The sequence below is a fragment of the Esox lucius genome, chromosome 11 (assembly GCF_011004845.1).
Source record: "Esox lucius isolate fEsoLuc1 chromosome 11, fEsoLuc1.pri, whole genome shotgun sequence".
Lineage (NCBI taxonomy): Eukaryota > Metazoa > Chordata > Actinopteri > Esociformes > Esocidae > Esox > Esox lucius.
In genome coordinates, this window is record NC_047579.1 from 15,626,527 (window position 1) to 15,648,620 (window position 22,094).

General features: G+C 43.1%; 1 protein-coding gene across 4 annotated transcripts in view; it reads left to right on the forward strand.

The window, feature by feature from the left end:
- ttyh2l (tweety homolog 2, like) overlaps window positions 1-22,094 on the forward strand; it is a 43,801-nt gene that overhangs the window by 12,327 nt on the left and 9,380 nt on the right. For all 4 annotated transcript variants that reach the window (XR_004576453.1, XM_029123607.2, XM_029123606.2 and 1 more), the window contains exons 3-6: window positions 8,866-8,977; window positions 18,097-18,317; window positions 19,334-19,429; window positions 21,618-21,690. Coding sequence is in view for 3 of the 4 variants with exons in the window: in XM_029123607.2 (XP_028979440.1) it covers window positions 8,866-8,977; window positions 18,097-18,317; window positions 19,334-19,429; window positions 21,618-21,690 (502 nt within the window). In the remaining variant the exon portion in view is untranslated. The remainder of the gene's footprint in view (window positions 1-8,865; window positions 8,978-18,096; window positions 18,318-19,333; window positions 19,430-21,617; window positions 21,691-22,094) is intronic.

Consider the following 22,094-nt stretch of genomic DNA (forward strand, 5'->3'; position numbering starts at 1 on the left):
AATGGTAAGCCTGAGGGATCTGAGCTTAAACCTTTCACCTTCTGGCCACATCCTGATAAACTTTTAACCTAAGTTTCATTGGCCCGTATGAGTAATAGGAGCTGATCTGTGGACCGTGCAGAGTTGGGGTTGATTTGGTAACCCGCTCCTAATAAATGGATAAAATGATCCTAAATAATGTCGGACCACGACATCTGCTAATTTCAGTCTAAATTACCATGTTTCCCCATAGCCCTCTTGTCTGGCTTTCATGTTATCTACCCCAGCACAGAATGCACTCTCCACTTAAACACACTATTATCATACATCTTAATAAGGTAGGATGGGCTAGTAATGGCTGGAGTGGAAGAAATGGGAATGCTATAAAGCCCATTAAACACATTGTTTCCACATGCTCATTACAGTATCACTTAATCCATTGTAACCATTACCATAAGACAAAATGTCCATTGAGGCATCCGTTTGAGTTTAGGGCCTGAAACCTTCACAGCATGCAGTCCCCTGGCAGTGGTCCAACACCTTAGCTGTAAATGAAGGTTTACCAGTCCATCTACTTCAGACCCACAACAAGTCAATGGTAAATGTGATTTCAATAAATCACATTCTGAGCATCATCGAAATTATTTGCTACCCTAATTTCATGATGGAATCAGTTTACAGTAATCTGATTGCTCCAGTCTATTATTTAAGAGTTGCATGGTGGCGTTCATAGAAATATAATGTACTTATTCTATTGCTATGGCTTTGACAGAGCTCCTTTCCCAGTGAGACGGTCGGCAGAAAGAACCCAGCTACAAAAGCTGCCTCTTAGCTTGGTTCATATAATCAGTCATGCCCTTTGATTAGCAGATTTTATTAAAATGATCCTTTCATGTCTTGGCTAATGGGTGACGTCCCAGAATTCTTTCACGGTGTGGTGTTCTTGGTGTGGTCTGGGTATTGGTTCCTTTGAGAGGAGTTGCCCCCCAGGGGGCGGCTGTAGCCCCTCATGTTAGCACCCGCAGGCAACTGCCACGTTGGCAGTGGCTGAATATGTTTGTGTTGTGGGACCTTTCCCACCAGCTGAACAAAGAAAACGGTCCGGTTATAGTGGGGCTTTCCTGGTCACACCTTTGGCTATAATGGAGCAGATTCTGGTTGAATTCCAAAGTGGTGTTGTGGTCTAAATCAGCCGTTAAGCCCAAGTATTAAATACAGTGTATTTATGAGTATTATTTTTCTGCCATTTTCAAATTTTCAACCCCTCAATGAGTCAAATAAATCAGAATAAATAATCCTGAGACAGCACCAAAACCTTTTTGGTACACAAAGAAGTGCCAGTAAAAAACTAAAAGTACCAGTAGAGTTCTGGGGGAAAACAATCGCATGGACAGATGAGAGGTTTATCTGTACTAGAGTAATGGAAATGGGAAACTGGAGGACAAAAAGTAACTTTCCATGATCCAATGTAACATTAATTGAGGTGGTGAAACATGAAACTGTTATTGCTTGGGTATGTGTGGCTGCAACTACAACCGTCTCACTTGTCGTTTTTGACTGCTGATTGCAGGATAAATGGTGGAGAGTACCAATCATTTTGATACACTGAAAAGGGGACTATGTACAAAATGTTCTGTCAAATCTGAAACTATTTAATGGTTCCTTCAATATGGATAAAAATACACTCAAATTAAAGCTGCCAGTCGGCACTTCTGTAGTAATTGTGTAATTTGAAATCCAAAGTGCTGGAATACAGTGTCCCCCAAAAATTGTCAAACCCATTAGTTTCTTCAGAGACGGAAAGAAAAGGGCAGCAAAGTGGAGTGCACAGAAAGTGATGGTGGAGAAAGAGAGCGAGACGGAGATATCCCTGTACTATCTCAGCCTGCTTTACATCCTCGGGTTTTCAAAATGGCAAATTACAAGAACAAAAGCCTCCCACTCCCTAAATGCTTGATTGAATCGCCATCAGGTTGAGCTTAATCTTGTGACAGTGCGCTAAGTGCTGGGGTTGATGTGGTTAGCTTCTAGCATTCCAGGGCCAGCCCAGCACTGGTTTGTCTTACACATGACCCACTGTGGTGCTAAGTGCTATGGCATGATGCTGCTTAGCTCAACCAATGGGGTCTGTGTTAACTTATTAATAACTTGGCTCAGGACGGCTCTTTGTTTTGTGACTTCATTGTGTCTTCATTTTGTGGCATTTAGTGGAATATCCCTTTAGGAAGCACTTCCTTTTTGAAAATGCTTACGTTCAGAGAATCAGACAGCATAACAGGAGATTTTGCCATATCATTTTATTGAAGGAGTTTGTAGCACATCTGTAGAAACTCTTGGAGAAAAGAGAAATATATAGAAAATAATGTATGTTCTTGCACTCTCTGGCTGCAAGTGTTATTGTTTTAATAAAATGTTATTTTCATCTTTATCAAACCTCATAATCTTTTGTCTGTGTAGCCAGACTATAGTAGATAGATATGTGTTTAACTAGCTAAACAGGCTCCCTGGATCCAGATAATTACTCCAAAGGAAATTGGAAATGCAGTATGTTTGTGATAATTATTTATAAACCTTATGTCTGGGTTAACAGTGACTCAGTCTCCCTTTACTGGGGACAGTACAGAATGGAAACGCGAGTCTGTTTTTGCGTAACCACTACAACTTAACTGTTCAAAGACATTTAACACCTTGTTATTGTCTGTGTCATTTTGTTTTATAATCTAAGGAAAAGCTCTGTATCAGTTGGCTACCTTTTCCAGAAGTTAATGACTAACTGGTCCCTCTGGTATGGTCTTAACTCCGGTTGTCTTGTTCATTTAGTTCTTCCAGGTGAATGCTGTGAGTATAACAAGTTCAGTTAGGGCCTTTCCAGTCACCACGCCTCTGTACTGTCTGATTTCCTCCACTGGACCTGTAGAATGGGTTCCCTCTGTACTGTCTGATTTCCTCCATTGGACCTGTAGAATGGGTTCCCTCTGTACTGTCTGATTTCCTCCACTGGACATGTAGAATGGGTTCCCTCTGTACTGTCTGATTTCCACCACTGGACCTGTAGAATGGGTTCCCTTTGTACTGCCTGATTTCCTCCACTGGACCTGTAGAATGGGTTCCCTCCATCTGTATGGTTCTTAGGACGTTGCCCAGATCTTTTCAAAAGCCCAATTGTTTTGTTATGAATAGAATAATCCAATAAGGTTAATTGATCTTTTCATAACCCCTGTCCTTTGTCTTATCATTCATGGTGTTTTTATTACTTGACGTCACTGGAGTTTCATGACATTATATGATATATTACATTGAATTACCTTTTATCATTCTGTTATTCTCTGAAGTGGAACATGGCATTCTGATTGACCATGATGGGTTCATCCTTCTGTTAGGCCAAATACTTGTATGTTCATCCACTACCACAGAGTTTAATACCCCATCCACTACCACAGAGTTTAATACCCCATCCACTACCACAGAGTTTAATACCCCATCCACTACCACAGAGTTTAATACCCCATCCACTACCACAGAGTTTAATACCCCATCCACTACCACAGAGTTTAATACCCCATCCACTACCACAGAGTTTAATACCCCATCCACTACCACAGAGTTTAATACCCCATCCACTACCACAGAGTTTAATACCCCATCCACTACCACAGAGTTTAATATGATACATGGTAAAAAAATAAAATAATAATCCACTCCATGCCACTCGTAGAAGTCTGAAATGTATATATTTTAAAGTCTAAAATGGTACCTTCTAGTGCGGTACCTTCCTTTTTGCAGCTATGCAGCTACTGTGGGTTTAGACTAAGGAACCGGGTGGGGAAACACTAACCCTCTGGTCAATAGGATTGTCCTCCATCTGTCCAGGGACTGACCAGTCATATGGATGTGGGTAGTGCTGCACGATAAAGGTATATGTGGTGTTTGTCTCCTTTGAAATAGTTTTGTTGTATTTCATGAAGACTGATTGGTGGGGATTGTACCTCAGGGGCCATCCCATTAGTTACATCGAACCAGCAAGGCAGGCTCCAATCGAGTTAAATCGAGGTGTTTTGATAACGACGAACACTACTTAAACCCATGTCTGCATTGCAGTGGCTCTAGCTCAGTGCTTCTTAATCGTGGTCCTGGGGACCCACGGGGGGTTTTCAACCCGGGCAATCACCTGATTCCACGAGTCAATGCATCATCCAACCTCTGTGAAATCCAGTGTGTAGGGCAAAAATACTAATCCCAGAACAGGATTAAGACCAAGGACCAAATTGGAGACAAATGCTGTAACCAACTGAGCCCACAGGCTTAATCGCCAGCACTGACAGCAACCCCCGACTGACTAATCTACATACCTTGTATCATTATTCAGATTTTATTGTGAAAGTCCCCAATAAGAATTCTATAGAATGGTTTCAAATCCTAATGGATATTTCTTTTTTCTACTTTTTATATGCAGGTTAGCCGATGGAAAACCAATACTCATTTAGAATGCATAACAATTGAAAGATAAAAAATTCTGTGACCCATGAAGATGATAAAAAATACATCATGTTCAATGGAATAAGCAAGAGCTAGGTTAAACAGGATGAGGTGATACATACTTACTGATGAAGGTTCATAGATCACCATATGAGGTTATGCTTATGAATGGACACAGAATATGGTGCAGTTTCTCTTTGTATTAGATGACATATAGTGCATTTGGAAAGTATTCAGACCCCTTTCCTTCACTTTCCCCAATTAGTTTTGGGTTATATTGTTAATATTACATTTTATTGCGCACCCAATACACCATAATGAAAAAAGCAAAAATATGTTTTTTTAAAATGTGTGCAGTGTTTAGAATTGCAGAAATATCTAGTCTATATAAGTATTCAGACACACTATTCACTATTCAGATGCCTTTGGCATCAATCACTGCTTTGAGTCTTGGATATTCCTCAACCTGCTTTGCACACATGGATTTGGGTCTCCCATTCTTTCTTGCAGATGCTCTCGAGCCCTGTAAAATTGGATGAGGTGTGTCGATGAACTGCAATCTTTAGGTCTCCATAAAGATGTTCAAAGTTAAAGTCAGGCTTTACCTGGGCCAAACAAAAACACAGACTTGTCCCGAAGCTACTCCGTTGCTGTCTTGGCTGGGTGCTTCAGGGAGTTGTATTGCTGAAAGATGAATCTCTGCCTTTGCACTCTGGATCAGAGGTTCTTCAAGGACTTCTCTCTATTTTGCTCAATTCATCCTTTCCTCAAGCCTGAGCAGTCTTCCAGTCGATACCGCTGGGACAGAAACCATAGCATTGGGCTCCCATGTGTCACTGTAGGGATGGTATTAGCCTGGTGATCAGAGGCACCTTGTTTTTGATAGGATGGTATTAGCCTGGTGATCAGAGGCACCTTGTTTTTGATAGGATGGTATTAGCCTGGTGATCAGAGGCACCTTGTTTTTGATAGGATGGTATTAGCCTGGTGATCAGAGGCACCTTGTTTTTGATAGGATGGTATTAGCCTGGTGATCAGAGGCACCTTGTTTTTGATAGGATGGTATTAGCCTGGTGATCAGAGGCACCTTGTTTTTGATAGGATGGTATTAGCCTGGTGATCAGAGGCACCTTGTTTTTGATAGGATGGTATTAGCCTGGTGATCAGAGGCACCTTGTTTTTGATAGGATGGTATTAGCCTGGTGATCAGAGGCACCTTGTTTTTGATAGGATGGTATTAGCCTGGTGATCAGAGGCACCTTGTTTTTGATAGGATGGTATTAGCCTGGTGATCAGAGGCACCTTGTTTTTGATAGGATGGTATTAGCCTGGTGATCAGAGGCACCTTGTTTTTGATAGGATGGTATTAGCCTGGTGATCAGAGGCACCTTGTTTTTGATAGGATGGTATTAGCCTGGTGATCAGAGGCACCTTGTTTTTGATAGGATGGTATTAGCCTGGTGATCAGAGGCACCTTGTTTTTGATAGGATGGTATTAGCCTGGTGATCAGAGGCACCTTGTTTTTGATAGGATGGTATTAGCCTGGTGATCAGAGGCACCTTGTTTTTGATAGGATGGTATTAGCCTGGTGATCAGAGGCACCTTGTTTTTGATAGGATGGTATTAGCCTGGTGATCAGAGGCACCTTGTTTTTGATAGGATGGTATTAGCCTGGTGATCAGAGGCACCTTGTTTTTGATAGGATGGTATTAGCCTGGTGATCAGAGGCACCTTGTTTTTGATAGGATGGTATTAGCCTGGTGATCAGAGGCACCTTGTTTTTGATAGGATGGTATTAGCCTGGTGATCAGAGGCACCTTGTTTTTGATAGGATGGTATTAGCCTGGTGATCAGAGGCACCTTGTTTTTGATAGGATGGTATTAGCCTGGTGATCAGAGGCACCTTGTTTTTGATAGGATGGTATTAGCCTGGTGATCAGAGGCACCTTGTTTTTGATAGGATGGTATTAGCCTGGTGATCAGAGGCACCTTGTTTTTGATAGAACTTTGTGTCTCATGCCTGTGACTAGCGCGGGGATGACACAGGATGCATCTGAGCTGAAATTGGATTGTCCTGGCACATGTTCTTTATATTTAGGTACATGAGCTGTTGGAGTTTTTTATTTTAAACAAATTGCCACACATTTGTTATTATGGGGTATTGTGTGCAGCACCATTGCAAAAACGATTATATTTAATTAACTTTCAAATAAATAATTTGGAGTGTGTGAATGGGACTTTCTGATGACACGGTAAATGCAGTTGGAATAGGTGCTTAGCGGTGCAGTGATTGGATAACAGGTCAGATGGTTTGAAAGAATCAGGGGTGATGAACGTATCATGTTTGAGAATCTATACATTTGAGTCTAGGGCAGGCGTGGCCTGTATCCAGCCTTCTCTGCAATGCCTGCTGTTCTGTCATTAGTCCAGATTTGTTTTGCTTTCAAATGGTCAGTCCTTTCCTCACAGATACACACTTAACTGCTCCCGTTCCATGAGCCGCAGGCAGCCTATTATAAATTAAATATGTAACCAAGGCCTTGGGGCAGAAAAAAAAAATGATGTGGCAGAACACCCAAACGTCCCTGCCAGACTTTTGTCAGTACTTACTTTTTGCAACAGGTTAGGATAATTTAAGCAGCACGTTAGGAGAATGGGGTTAAGTTTAGATAGTGAGTTTAATTAGCAGAATAAAAGAAGAAAGGTCCCCATGTTGGGTACAGTCATAAACGGGCGATGGAGTAATGGATGACCAAAATAGAGGTTTCGATATTGATCATGGCTATGCTGCGGATAGGATGCGTTTCCCCTTTTGATATAGATCCTGGTGGGGAGGATGCGTTTCCGTCAAAACACCTCTGCTTCACTCTGTCTTCCCCCCGCGCTCCGCACATCTGGGCCCTCCGTCTGAGGATGTCCTGTGTTTAGGCTGTGGTGCGGCGGCCTGAAGGGTCCCAGCAGGCCGTGTCACCGCTTGGCCTCTCCACATGTGGTGTGTCAGGGAAGAGGTTCAACCTGGCAACAGCATGAAGGAAGCTATGGGTTTTGAACCAGTGCTAAGTAGCGTTAGAGGACTGACTGGAAGTCTACATTAATTGCTTTTATTTGCACTCTAACTCTAAATAGCGACTTCCTTCAGTAATTTGACTCCGGGTAAGTAGACAAATGGCCTCATTGTTAAAATGCTGAAATACCCCTTTAATATTGGCAGTTACTGGGTATGAGGTTTGGTTTAGAATCGTGTTTTTTCCGGAACTAAAGTGGTGTGATTGGTCAAATGCTCAGTTTACGTGCAGGTCCTGGATTCATACATATCAACACATTATTAAAGGGAGAGATAAGAACAAAAGGTCGGAAACCGGAAGGAAAGTTATGTATCTGCACATTACGGGGATTTGTCCAAAGCGCCGCAACAAAAGCTGGTTCCATCAGAAATGCCAATGTTTCACAACAGTCTGAGTTGGTGTGTTGTAAGCAGCCTGGTTCACACCGGCAGTGAGTCTGCTTGGTGCAGTGCCCCACTGGTCAGTCCTGTACAGCTGTTGATGTCCTCCCCCACAACCCCAGCGTGCCGAACAAGTGACCTCCAACAGCATGACCTCACTGGCCTCACATCTGACAGCCTAGCCCTGCTATTCGTCTCCTATCCATGCTGGGATTGGTGCTCCCCTGGGAGGACGCTAATGTGGTGGGAACATGTGTCCTGTTAAAGCACAGCCTGAGGGGATACTCACGACAAGGGAAGTGGGGAAATCTCGCTCGGTGTCTTTTCCCGTGGGGCTGTGGTTTCCATGGTTTGGCTTGACGGAAATGGCATCATTATGTCAGGGGAGTCTCTTCGTTCCAAGGGGTGCGGGTGGAGGTGTCCTTTTCCACGGTCGATAGATTCAGCGACAATGCCGTCTGGGGAACCACGCTGGTGCAGTCTGCCCCTGGCCTAAAGCTCGGCCCGGTAGGAAACATGGGTTTCAGTGTGTCTTGGAAGTGGGAGGGGCGGAAGCGTTGTCCGGAGACAGAGGACAAATGAGAAGCAGAGGCGGAGTAGATGGAGGACAGGAAGGACTGGAAGGGAAGTAGGAGCGATTCAAAGATAAAAGCTGTAATCTGCCTTCAGAGACCTCTCTTAGCTTCATGACAGTCCATATGGCATAAAGTGGAGTCGGATTAAAGTCTAATTCAGCACCACACTCTCCGGTCCTCCGAGCCAGCAGTTTTATTAAGTTCATACAGAAACAGATGTTTTTAGTGATAGGGATAGAAAACAAACAGTCCCATCCCTTATGGATAACTCGTGGCCTGGGAAAGTTTTTCAATTTAGCCTTGATAACGGTGAAGGAAGCTGCAATGTGAACGGGAAGAAATGAGTACGGTCTGTGTTCTTTGATTCGTGTTCATTTCCTCTGTTTCAGCTCTGCCGTCGGAGTGGGTTTCTATGGCAACAGCGAGACCAACGACGGCGTGTACCAGCTGACTTACTCCCTCCACAACGCCAACCATACGCTGGGTGGCATCAACAACCTGGTAATTTACCCTCTCCTGCTGAACTGGTCCTGGCACACGGGCGCTGTTTGATGTGGGCAGATGCGGAACGCCAGGTGTCTGTTTTGACGCGACGCTTCCAGTGTCATCCACATGCACCATGTTACTAAGACAGGCGTAGGCGTGCGTGTCTGCCTGTCTGCGGCCCGCCATACCCAGTCACTGGCTAATGCAGCTCTTAACGTCTCCTATCCTGCCCGCTACTGCGTTTGGCTCGGCTTTACGTCGGTTTTGAACGTGCCGATTTCTTCAGAATAGACTGCTAAGGCCAGGCCTGGCTTCAGCATGCCCTGTCGTCCTAGCTAGCGTGTAGCACTAATGATGTTATCCAACAGTGTTGGGATGCTCAGAGGTCCTGTTGGCATTACATCTTGTTCCAGTGCACCCCTGAAGCATTATGTTGTTATTCAGCTCAGCGGATAAAGCCTTGGGGCTTAGCTCACTCACAACAAAAGATTCCTCGGTTAATGGCAGGATTCATCATCTGTTCCACAGTAGAACAATCCCCGGGGGCCCTTCAACCCCCACCCGAGACCCGGTAGGGGGTGACTGGTTTGGAAGCCCCCCGAGGGGGTGAGGGTGGGTGGGAGTGTTGGGGGGGGGGGGGGGGGGTTACTGGAACAGATGATGAACACAAGTACACTCAATGAACATCATGAGGAAACAAAAGGAGAACTATCTGATGCACTGTGAGGAACGCAGAATAGCCGCACACTGTGACTTAGGGCGTTTCTTACGCTATCATCGTTTTATTTAGATTATCCAGATTTGCGTCTGAGAGAAAAATAAGTTGTAGCGTAGACGGCTGAAAACATCAATGGTTGCATGTTCCCTTCCGAGATTACATGGGACACTGATGGAAACACTCCATCTACTTCCTGGGGTCTGAATAGGATCTCTTGCCAGATTACATGGGACACTGATGGAAACACTCCATCTACTTCCTGGGGTCTGAATAGGATCTCTTGCCAGATTACATGGGACACTGATGGAAACACTCCATCTACTTCCTGGGGTCTGAATAGGATCTCTTGCCAGATTACATGGGACACTGATGGAAACACTCCATCTACTTCCTGGGGTCTGAATAGGATCTCTTGCCAGATTACATGGGACACTGATGGAAACACTCCATCTACTTCCTGGGGTCTGAATAGGATCTCTTGCTAATTTTGTATTGAGTTGGACTTAGAGCTGACGTATGAAGTCTGGTCTTTCAAGTCCTTCCGGCTCCATACATGAACATACAGAAATGCTTGGTACGCAACTAAAACATCTCATACAGGCACCGAAGCAATTCTACTGTCACCAGCACTGATTCCATGAAGTGCACTCTGTTAGTTACCATGTAATCAACATGGTCAGTGAGTTGATATGCCTACAGGTCTGTGGTCTGGCCAAAGCCCTGTGTGTTACGCTCTATGGCTCAGTGAGTGTTTCTCATCGCTGTGTGAATCGAAATAGTGAATTAGTAAATGTTATTTGAATGAATTAGTTTTTGCAACAATTGCTGTAATCTCAATAGGCTATTACTCGAAAATTAAGATTCAGCGAGCATGGCCTTTCTATTGAGAGAGCCATAGCCAGATCTAGCTCTCCAGACAGGTATTGTGTACACTGCCCTTCATATGAGGCGGAAACAGAGCTGCACGGCCCAAACTCCTGTCAAATATATGATTACATTAGAAGTCAACATTGATCACTTCCCATTTCTGTTTGGAGAAATACCTCAATGTGCAATAACAGTAGACAACCTGGTTAACATAACTAGTGTTCAGTATAAATAAAATGGTCAGACTTGTATTATAATGATAAAGTTATTTTTATTTGTTAAGTTTCCCATGCCATTAAAACCCCTTCTGGTTTTATGCAGCTGGTGTTTGAGCCTGATGCCTTGGTGCTGACCTGTTTCCAGCCGATGGGGTGGGGTAAAGCTCGGGGGGTTGGAGAAGGGTGATGAAATGAATGTAGACTGGAAATAGTGTGGGGGTGAACAGACAAAGTTGAGTTTTGGGGTAGTGGGGGGGGGGGGGGGGTATTAGGTTGTGGGAGAAGGTTTGGGGGGTTTAGGAGAATGCGGTTCTAGTCAAAGTGAAAAGCAGAGCAGGGATTAACTCTTAGTCTGTCAGTACTAATGGTGGTTAAGCTCCTTTGACTGTGTGGATCCAGACACATGACTCTCTCCAGACATCCAAATTATTCATGGTCACCTCCAGAATTGTTGGCACCCTCGATAAAGATGAGCAAAACAGGCTGTATAAAATGACCAACACAGGTAATAGCTTTACAGATGGACAATGACCCAAAATAAAATAACACAGGTTATTTTATGCCAGAAGTGTATTTGATGCATAATTGCTCATAGAAAATGTTTATTAAATTATAAATTGAATGTGTTACAATTAAAATGATGAATAAAATATACAAAAATAAAATATGCATCATAATTCAGCTTTTTTTGTTAAGTACTTGTCAGTCTAAAGCATCTATATCATGGTCATTCATGACTTCCTGTTTTTCTGTGTTACTATGAGGTAACACATGTAAAATCCATTTATCACCTTTCCCCATGGGGAAAGGAAAGTCACAAATGAAAATAAATCAGGAAATTCATAAAAAAGATATGTTAGAGAAGACCATGTTAACAAAAAAGGTTTGTTGTTGTTCTAATTGCATGGGGGTTTATGAGCGTGTTCAGGCATTCCACGTTGCATTATGCATAAGAACAACAATTGACTATGAACCACACCTCCTTGGGCTTTATTGCTTAAATATATATATAAAGGAAGTAGTTAAAGGCTGAATTCCCACCTTGAAAACAAATCATTGGTTAAGTGGATCAAATAAGAGGTACTTCTGATTCTAATTTATTAAAACAAAGTTGCATCCACCACTCCCAACAACTCGCCTGAACCTAATTTTGTGATTGTGATTGATGGTGATTATATCTGAGACAGGATGAGGTCAATTTAGGCAAGAGGAGGTCTTTTTGTGTTGTCTTTTCAGACAGTGTAATTTTGTAGGAGCTTGGCAAATTCAATGTGGTGGTCATGTGACTGGAGTGCAGATACAGTTAGGTCCAGAAATATTTGGACACTGACACAATTTCCCTTATTTTGGCTCTGTACGCCACCACAATGGATTTGTAATGAAACAACCGAGATGCAGTTGAAGTGCAGACTTTCAGCTTTAATTCAAGGGGTTGAACAAAATATCATATGAGACGTTTAGGAATTGCAACCATTTTCATACATAGTCCCTTATTTCAGGGACTCAAATGTAATTGGACAAATTATCACAATCATAAATAAAATGTTCATTTTTAATACTTTGTTGAGAATCCTTTGCAGGCAATGACTGCTTGAAGTCTGGAACCCATGAACATCACCAAACGCTGAGTTTCCTCTTTTGTGATGCTCTTCAGTTGTTGTTTGTTTGTGTCTTTCTGCCTTAAGTTTTGTCTTCAGTAAGTGTGGCTGAGGTTGAGATCAGGTGATTGACTCGGCCATTGCAGTTTTCACTCCTGGGTTGCTTTCGCAGTAAGTTTTGAGTCATTGTCCATCTGTAAATTGGATGGTAAAGGAGGAACAGTTGACCTGTCCGGTAGAGGATGATGGTAAAGGAGGAACTGTTGACCTGTCCAGAAGCAGATTATGGTGAAGGAAACAAAGAAGAATCCAAGGGCCTCACTTGTTGCACCAATTCTCATGATCTACAGTTCGACATCACCTCTATGCCAATAGCGTCTTTGGAAGGATTGTCAATATTAGAAACTAACAAGCTCCAACAAGCTAGCATGGAAAGAAAATAATTAAAAAGCCCTTTGTTAATTTTGGGGTTTTATAATTAGTCACAAGTTCTGCTATTTCTGCTTGTATAGCTTGAGGGGGAACACATTTCTCAGAGAAACAAACATTGTTTTTGTTATTTATTCTAATTTGTGGTAGTACAGGGGTCATACAGTGATTGTTGGAAAGTCCCCACAGTTCCTAAAATGTGTCAGTCGAAAGCACTCTCTAATCAGCCTTCCTTGTTTCCTGTTAACTTAATATTCTTGTGATGCCTGGGTCTGGAAGAAGTCCCTAGTTGCTAGGTAGAACAGTGTCTGCCCCAGACACTTTTTTGACTGTGGGACATATGGTTTAGTAGAAGTCCCCTCTAACAGAGTGTCACCCTTATCCATATACAGCACGCCTTAAATATGTGCACTAGATTGGGAATAGGATGAAGAGCCGCTGAAAAATATGTGTTGAGGCAGGAATGAGTACAGTTATAACTACTAGGGATTAATTAATTAAATACAGTTATAACTACTAGGGATGCATTAATTAAATACAGTTATAACTACTAGGGATTAATTAATTAAATACAGTTATAACTACTAGGGATTAATTAATTAAATACAGTTATAACTACTAGGGATGCATTAATTAAATACAGTTATAACTACTAGGGATGCATTAATTAAATACAGTTATAACTACTAGGGATGCATTAATTAAATACAGTTATAACTACTAGGGATTCATTAATTAAATACAGTTATAACTACTAGGGATGCATTAATTAAATACAGTTATAACTACTAGGGATTCATTAATTACATACAGTTATAACTACTAGGGATCCATTAATTAAATGCAGTAATAACTACTAGGGATGCGTTATTTAAATACATTTATAACTACTAGGGATCCATTAATTAAATACAGTTATAGCTACTAGGGATGCATTAATGCATTTGAAAGGTCTAGAGACAGCTTCAACATGATTGGATTGAAGTGTTTAACTTCACAGCTGTGTGAGTGATGTGCACAGTTCATAAACATTAGTGTTTGTAAAAATAACAAATTGTTTATAAACTGCACATTACTAATAAGGCCATTGACAGGTTTCCCCTACCTTATACATTCCCCTACCTCACATTTGTTCCAGGACAGATATTGGATCTATAAGCACATATTGGATCTTTTGTGTATGTTTGATTGAGCTTGTTTTTCTGGAACAATCTCTGAATTGAACTTGGCATGTTAGTGGTGTGAATTTTCCTATTATCTTGGCATCCTCAATCGCTGGGTTTTACTCGTTCAGCTTCTTTTGCCATTTAGAAAATGTTCATTGTATACTAGTGCCGTACACTCTTTGGAGCCAGACGCTACTTCTAAAATCTTTGAATATCTAGTAGCTGCCTAGCTATTTCTCAGAGGCTGTTGTCTTGGTCCCTGGTGGGGAGGAGGGCCAGAGCGAGAGGGACAAAGTGGCTCACACACTCAGCCGCAAATGCGACTTGTGTAATAGATACAAGTACAGAGTCTGATATTTGGGCAAGAATTTGTCACATTAATGTTTGACAAAATCATGAAACAATGATGCAATATATTGAAAATGAAACTCAAAAAGGGTTGCAAAATGCTGGATCCCTGTCACAAGTGATGTAAATATTTACTTAAGTCTGTATTTGCATTGGACAAGACTACACTGGGAAAATTTGAGTGAAGGAAGCACAATATGTTTTACTGATCAATCATGTGGTTTTCCCTGTGTCTCTGTATAGCAAGGGTACCTAAGTCTAGCACGGGCCATATTATATCGTCTCCTTGGCTGGATTTGGCCTGTGGAAACTTTACATATATAAAATTATTCTCTCTAGGCTGGCCTCCCTGCACGTTTACAACTTGGTTGGGTTCAGTATGTGAAAACATTTTGAGTCATACAATTATTAACTGTCTTGGCCTGTGAGAGCAAAGCTGTTCATGTTCTGTTGCAAGACATTTTGAAATATCACGCCCTATTGAACACTTCCAATTTGTCACATGCAGGGCCGACCTGCCGAAAGTGATTCATACATTATGCCTTCCTCTCTGACACAGCACTATGTTGTTCTTTTGGGACTTCTTCATTCTGCGATGTCCCTTGGTGTTTTATAGAACTGAATGAGGAAGTACTGTAGGGCAGAAAAACTATTTGGTTGTAGCGTGTCTTTATTAACCGAAGTGCCAAGAGAAATTCCCTTAAAAAGAACCCTCCCTTTTGACTGCTATAGAATTTCATGAAGTCTCGATAAGTGGTTGGCTCGAATACTCACAGTGTACAGTATCCATCTTGTTTTTATAATGCGTGTCTTTTAATACAAACCCGTTTCCGAAAACGTTGGGACCCTACGTAAAATGTCAATAAAAACACAATGCATTGATGTGCAAATCATTCAAACCCTATATTCAATAAATAATTGGACCGAGACAACATATCAGATATTCACCACTCTGAAAGACTGTGCAAGCAATTAGTGCTACAATTTAAGAATAACATTTCTCAATGTAAAACTGCAAAGAGTTTGGGGGTTTCATCATCTACGGTACATAATATCATTAGAAGATTCTGAGTCTGGAGAAATCTTTCTACGCATGGGACAGGTCTAAAAACCAATATTGGATGGTCGTAATCATCCTGCCCTCAGGCGGCACTGCATTAAAAACAGAAACGATTCTGTAGTGGACATCACTGCATTAAAAAGAGAAACGATTCTGTAGTGGACATCACTGCATTAAAAACAGAAACGATTCTGTAGTGGACATCACTGCATTAAAAACAGAAACGATTCTGTAGTGGACATCACTGCATTAAAAACAGAAACGATTCTGTAGTGGACATCACTGCATTAAAAACAGAAACGATTCTGTAGTGGACATCACTGCATTAAAAACAGAAACGATTCTGTAGTGGACATAACTGCATTAAAAACAGAAACGATTCTGTAGTGGACATCACTGCATTAAAAACAGAAACGATTCTGTAGTGGACATCACTGCATTAAAAACAGAAACGATTCTGTAGTGGACATCACTGCATTAAAAACAGAAACGATTCTGTAGTGGACATCACTGCATTAAAAACAGAAACGATTCTGTAGTGGACATCACTGCATTAAAAACAGAAACGATTCTGTAGTGGACATCACTGTATTAAAAACAGAAACGATTCTGTAGTGGACATCACTGCATGGGCTCAGTAACACTTCCGAAAACCATTGTCTGTGAACACTGTACATCACTGCATCCACAAATACAAGTTAAAATTCTACCATGCAAAGAAACCATATAAACATGATCCAAAAACGCAGCCGCCTTCTCTGGGCCTGAGCTCATTTAAGATAGACTGAGGAGAAGTGGAAAACTGTCCTGTAGTCTGACAAATCAAAATGTGAAATTATTTTTGTGAATCATGGATGCTGGGTCTTCTGGACTGAAGAGGAGAGGGACCATCCAGCTTGTTATCAGCATACAGTTCAAAAGCCAGAATCCGTGATGGTATGGTGGTGCATTAGTGCACATGGCATGGGTGACTTGCACATCAGTGAAGGCACTGTTAATGCTGAACAATATATACAGGTTTTAGAGCAACATATGCTGCCATACAGACTAGGTATTTTTCAGGGAAGGCCTTGCTTATTTCAGCAAGACAATGCTAAACCACATTCTGCACGTATTACAACAGCATGGCTCTGTAGTAAGAGTCCAGTTGCTAAACTGGCCTGCCTGCAGTCCAGACCTATCACCCATTGAAACAGTTAGGTGCATTATGAAACAGTTTAACTCCTATACCAAGCAGAATAGGAATACATTTCACTTTCACAACTACAGCAGTTGGTCTCCTCAGTTCCCAAACACTTACAGAGCATTGTTAAAAGAAGAGGTGACGCAACAGTGGTAAACATGCCCCTGTCCCAATTCAAAATGGCCGTTTGTTCAAAAACAATAACATTACTCAATTTAAACATTTGATATGTTGTCTTTGTACGATTTTCTATTAAATATAGGGATAAATGATTTGCACATCATTGCATTCTGTTTTTCTTTGGATTTTATGCAGCGTCCCAAAGTTTTTGGAAACTGGGTTGTACAATTATTCATACAGCATATAATATCTGTCTCTTAAAATGTGCATCTTTGAATATAATGTGTCTCCGAATATAAACCCAAGGCATCCCAACAGGATATTTGACTGCGTTATAAATGGGCATTGTCATGCAGATTCGACCATCATGTACTATAAGACTACTCAAGGTTTAATGACTGGGTCAACATGTAGCATACAGACCTTCCCTTGTAACCTCTCTGTGACCTTACGTCGGTAATCATTCTGCGGCTTTCACATTGACCCACAGAAAATAAAGTCAAACGCAATTAACCAGGTCAATCTTGTTGGCATGCAAAATAGATATTTTCCAAGAAAGACGCTAGCAAGGCATCAACCCGGCTCCTGTCCGTGAGGTCGAAAACGTTTTCAAACAAGGTTTGTGAAGTGACAGGAAGCAGACATGTGGCAGATCACAGAGCTGAAAAGGAAAAGCTCCCATTTCTCCTACCAGGCCAAGCAGACCGAAAGGCATGTGGTCAGGTCAGATTCCTGAGCGTCTGCTGGTTGGGCTGAAAGATGAACATACGATGGCAGTCTGGGAGTGTGTCTGTGCGTGTATGTCGGGGGGGGGGGGGGGTCTTCAGAGCGGTTTACTGGCAATCGGAGACCTCCCAGAGGGATCTTAGGAGAGGATTGGTTATACACTGTTCTATCCGCTGCAATGATTTTTATTCCTGAGTCCACTGACTTCATAGCACTGAACCACAGCTTGGGTGAGTAACTGGACGTTAGTGGTGGAACAGAGTGGACTCTGCTGGGCTAGTGTTTATCATCCATTAAAACCTGCTGCGAGTGCTCTTCCGTGACAACACAACCCTAGTACTGTCTCATATGTGCGTCGGTGGAACTGGATTTTGACCCGTTTTATTGTTTTTTCCAAGCCATCTACAGATTAATGTAACCGATTAATTTAGTTTAATGTGCAGATAAACCTAGAATTTACCATTTTCAGTTCTTTCAGTGTGAACAATGCTTTAGCACACTGGTGTCAAACTCATTCCACAGACTTGATTTATTCATCATGGTCATTCATGAATTAGTAGCTCCCCTATAATAATGATCATGATAACCTTACATCCCAAATTTCCCCACTCATCAAGGTATCCATTTCTCAATGCATTAAGGAGGTAGGTCTGCATCAGCACACCCTAACCAACCCCTCTCCAACCTCCCTCCCCCACCAGGTGAGCTCCTCCCTGGACAGCATTGAGGTGGTTCTGCAGCAACACCTGAACCGCCTGGACGAGATATTTGCTAAGCGGGGAGACTACATCCAGTCCCTCAGGTTCATGGGCCAGATGGCTGACAACATCATCAGGCAGCTGAGCGCTGTACCGGACCTTGGCAAGGCCAATGTGGACCTGTCGTACATGGCGGACCAGGCGGCCTACGTGGAGTATTACAGGTAAACACCCACGCATGGTGCTGCCGCCACAAACACGTCTCCGGTGTAATCATATCCTCACTGGGGCTAGTTTGCCGGGATCTGGGTGTTATAGAGTTGCTGCCTGGTGGAACAACTGCATGGAAGAGGTAGTGTTTCATTCAGACAGCCGAGGGTAATGTTTCATTCTCTCACACTCACATTCGCTCTCCATCTCCTGCTCTCTCATGAGCTGTCTCATTCTATTTCTCCTCTCCCCCTCTCTTCTCTTCCTCTCAATTCTGTCTCTCCCTCTATCTCCTTCCAATATTTCTTCTGGCCTTTATCTCGCTCCTCCTCATCGTTGGCTTCCGGCCTCATTCTTCGTTAAAACACATTGGTCGTGTTTCAACCAGACAAATCAAATGGCATCAGGATTTCCTTGGAGCCTCTGCCCACCAGCAAGTCTTTGTGAAGTCACGCGCGGTCGTTTTACAGCGAGCTATCACAGTGTCGAGTTACCTAAACAGACAAGTGGTGTCGGAACCCATTCCAAGACTGCGACACAGTGTGGATCCTCATACAACAGGCCAAGTAAACAAGCATGATGTCACTGTGTAAAGGCGTTTGTACCTTGGTCTCCGGATTCCCTGTGAACAGGTTGTAGAAGGGTGAACATGTTCTTCAGGGGCCGGTGGAATAAGGGCTATGTGTATGACAGACACACAGACACATGCTGAAAGTGAGAGGGAGAGCTGGGGAAAGTGGGCCTTTCTGTAATCTGCTCAAGAGGCTCTAGGACATGTATAATGTATAGATTTACCCTGTTCAATTATTAACCTAACAGACTGGAAGTGATGACCCACTGAAGATGGAGTCTAACTGGGAGGCTAACACACACAGATGACCACACACACACACACACACACACACACACTTCAATCGTCTGAAACTAGTTTGCCTCTCTCTCTGAAAAGTTTCAAACCTCCTCGAGCCTCCTCTGTACTTTCAACCCGGTGCATATCTTCTGACGGTGCGCATTGGTCCTCTGTCCTCAGGTGGCTGACCTACCTGCTGCTGCTGATCCTGGACCTGGTCATATGTCTCGTGGCCTGTCTGGGTGTGGCTAAGCAGTCCAAGTGGCTGCTCATCACGTACGTACCTGCTTCACACTCCACTGACTGGGATTAAGGTGAACCACTGGATTAATAAACGGTATATTAAAGCAGTCCCCCATGCAGGGATGGTGTAGGGCCAATATACCACGGCCCAGGGCTGTTCTTATGCACGACACAACCCGGAGGACCTTGATGGAGCCCTGGGGTGATACCACACAGCCCTGCACAAAAAATGGCAAACATGACTCATATTTACTCTGGGTCAAGGTGTCCGCTTTTATATCATAAATCGGGTAGTTTGGGTCCTAGATGGCCAAAATATTACCAACTTATTTCTCAAATTAAAATTGTTGCTTACATTTTTTGCTTAGATTTAAGTTCCATTAGATGACTCCATACCTCATCTGAACACAATAGCCCAGTTGTGTCCACTGTAAACCTACAGAATGTCCAGCATCACTGGGGTCCAAACAAGTAAACACCCTGGACGTAATCCTCAAATCCTTTCCCCACTTCGGCATGTGCACAATAAGCAGTCTTGGTGGAAAGAAGATGCCTGCTGAAGACTTCTTATCTGCTCCTCTCTTTCACTAATGTCTATCGACCAGCCTAATCTCCAGGATGTGCACTATGCCCTTAACTCATTACCAAGCGCCTCCTGGCTCCTGCTTTTAGGAGCGTCAGAGCAGCAATTGGAGCTGAACTCTCCGCACCCTCCTTGGAACCACCTGGGAGCCGTTTGTTCTCCTTATCATTTTTCATTTTTTTCCATCTCTTTCAAATGTTCCCTCTCTGCCTGACGTCTCCCTGCCTCTGTTTCCTTCTCTTTTCTCTGTCTCTTTTTTTTCTGTCACCCTCATTGAAACGTGTAGCTAAGGGAAAAAACAAGAAAGGATTTTTTTTCAGGGGGACTAAAAGTTGCGATCGGACGAGAAGAACCAAACAAGAACAAATAGCGACCTTCATTTCATCCAAACCAAACAATGCATTATGCTATATTAAATCAACCCCCGTTGACTATTCACAACCAAATGAACTTCCGACTCGGGACCTGCCGCTGCGCTGTCCCTGAGGAAGGGAAACACAAAGGCTCAGAACAAAGGGAGACATCCAGATTAAAGGAAGGGAAAAGACTCAGACGTTAAGATAAAGACCGTCCTCATTCCCTTCCGGAGAGAACAGGTGCTCACATCAAACCTAATCTCATGTGGGGAAGGGGAGATTTATTTCATTAGTTTGACCGTTTCCCTCTCCCTCCGGTATTAACCCCTTCCATCTGTCTTCCTCACCCCCCCCACCTCTGTTTCAGCATCATGGTGTTTAGAGTGATATCTTTGTCCCCCCCCACCTCTGTTTGCATCATGGTGTTTAGAGTGATATCTTTGTCCCCCCCCACCTCTGTTTGAATCATGGTGTTTAGAGTGATATCTTTGTCCCCCCCCCACCTCTGTTTCAGCATCATGGTGTTTAGAGTGATATCTTTGTCCCCCCCCACCTCTGTTTGAATCATGGTGTTTAGAGTGATATCTTTGTCCCCCCCACCTCTGTTTGAATCATGGTGTTTAGAGTGATATCTTTGTCCCCCCCACCTCTGTTTGAATCATGGTGTTTAGAGTGATATCTTTGTCCCCCCCCCACCTCTGTTTGAATCATGGTGTTTAGAGTGATATCTTTGTCCCCCCCACCTCTGTTTGAATCATGGTGTTTAGAGTGATATCTTTGTCCCCCCCACCTCTGTTTGAATCATGGTGTTTAGAGTGATATCTTTGTCCCCCCCCCACCTCTGTTTGAATCATGGTGTTTAGAGTGATATCTTTGTCCCCCCCACCTCTGTTTGAATCATGGTGTTTAGAGTGATATCTTTGTCCCCCCCCACCTCTGTTTCAGCATCATGGTGTTTAGAGTGATATCTTTGTCCCCCCCCCACCTCTGTTTCAGCATCATGGTGTTTAGAGTGATATCTTTGTCCCCCCCCACCTCTGTTTGAATCATGGTGTTTAGAGTGATATCTTTGTCCCCCCCACCTCTGTTTGAATCATGGTGTTTAGAGTGATATCTTTGTCCCCCCCCACCTCTGTTTGAATCATGGTGTTTAGAGTGATATCTTTGTCCCCCCCACCTCTGTTTGAATCATGGTGTTTAGAGTGATATCTTTGTCCCCCCCACCTCTGTTTGAATCATGGTGTTTGGAGTGATATCTTTGTCCCCCCCACCTCTGTTTCAGCATCATGGTGTTTGGAGTGATATCTTTGGTCCTAAGCTGGGCCTCGCTGGGAGCCGACACCGCTGCAGGCGTGGTGAGTGTGCCTTTGTTTTCTGATGTGACCGCGCAGCCCGTCCTCCCTCTCTCTGATCACCGGCCTCATTGACGCTTGTGTTCACGGTCAGCTAGCCGGCCCTCGGTCACACAGAAGGATCAGGTGGGCTGGCCCGGAAGGATCAGGTGGGCTGGCCCGGAAGGATCAGGTGGGCTGGCCCGGAAGGATCAGGTGGGCTGGCCCGGAAGGATCAGGTGGGCTGGCCACATCAGCGATGAGCGCTCCAGGCTGTCAGAGTGGATCACGTTGTTCATTCCTCCATAGTACTTGTTCTGTAGAAACCTGGACTGTATTATAGAACGCCTACAATTAACGAGACAGGAAGTCAATAGGACCTAGGCATTACGGGGGACTCAAGGTATTGCATTTGAAGTAAAATATCG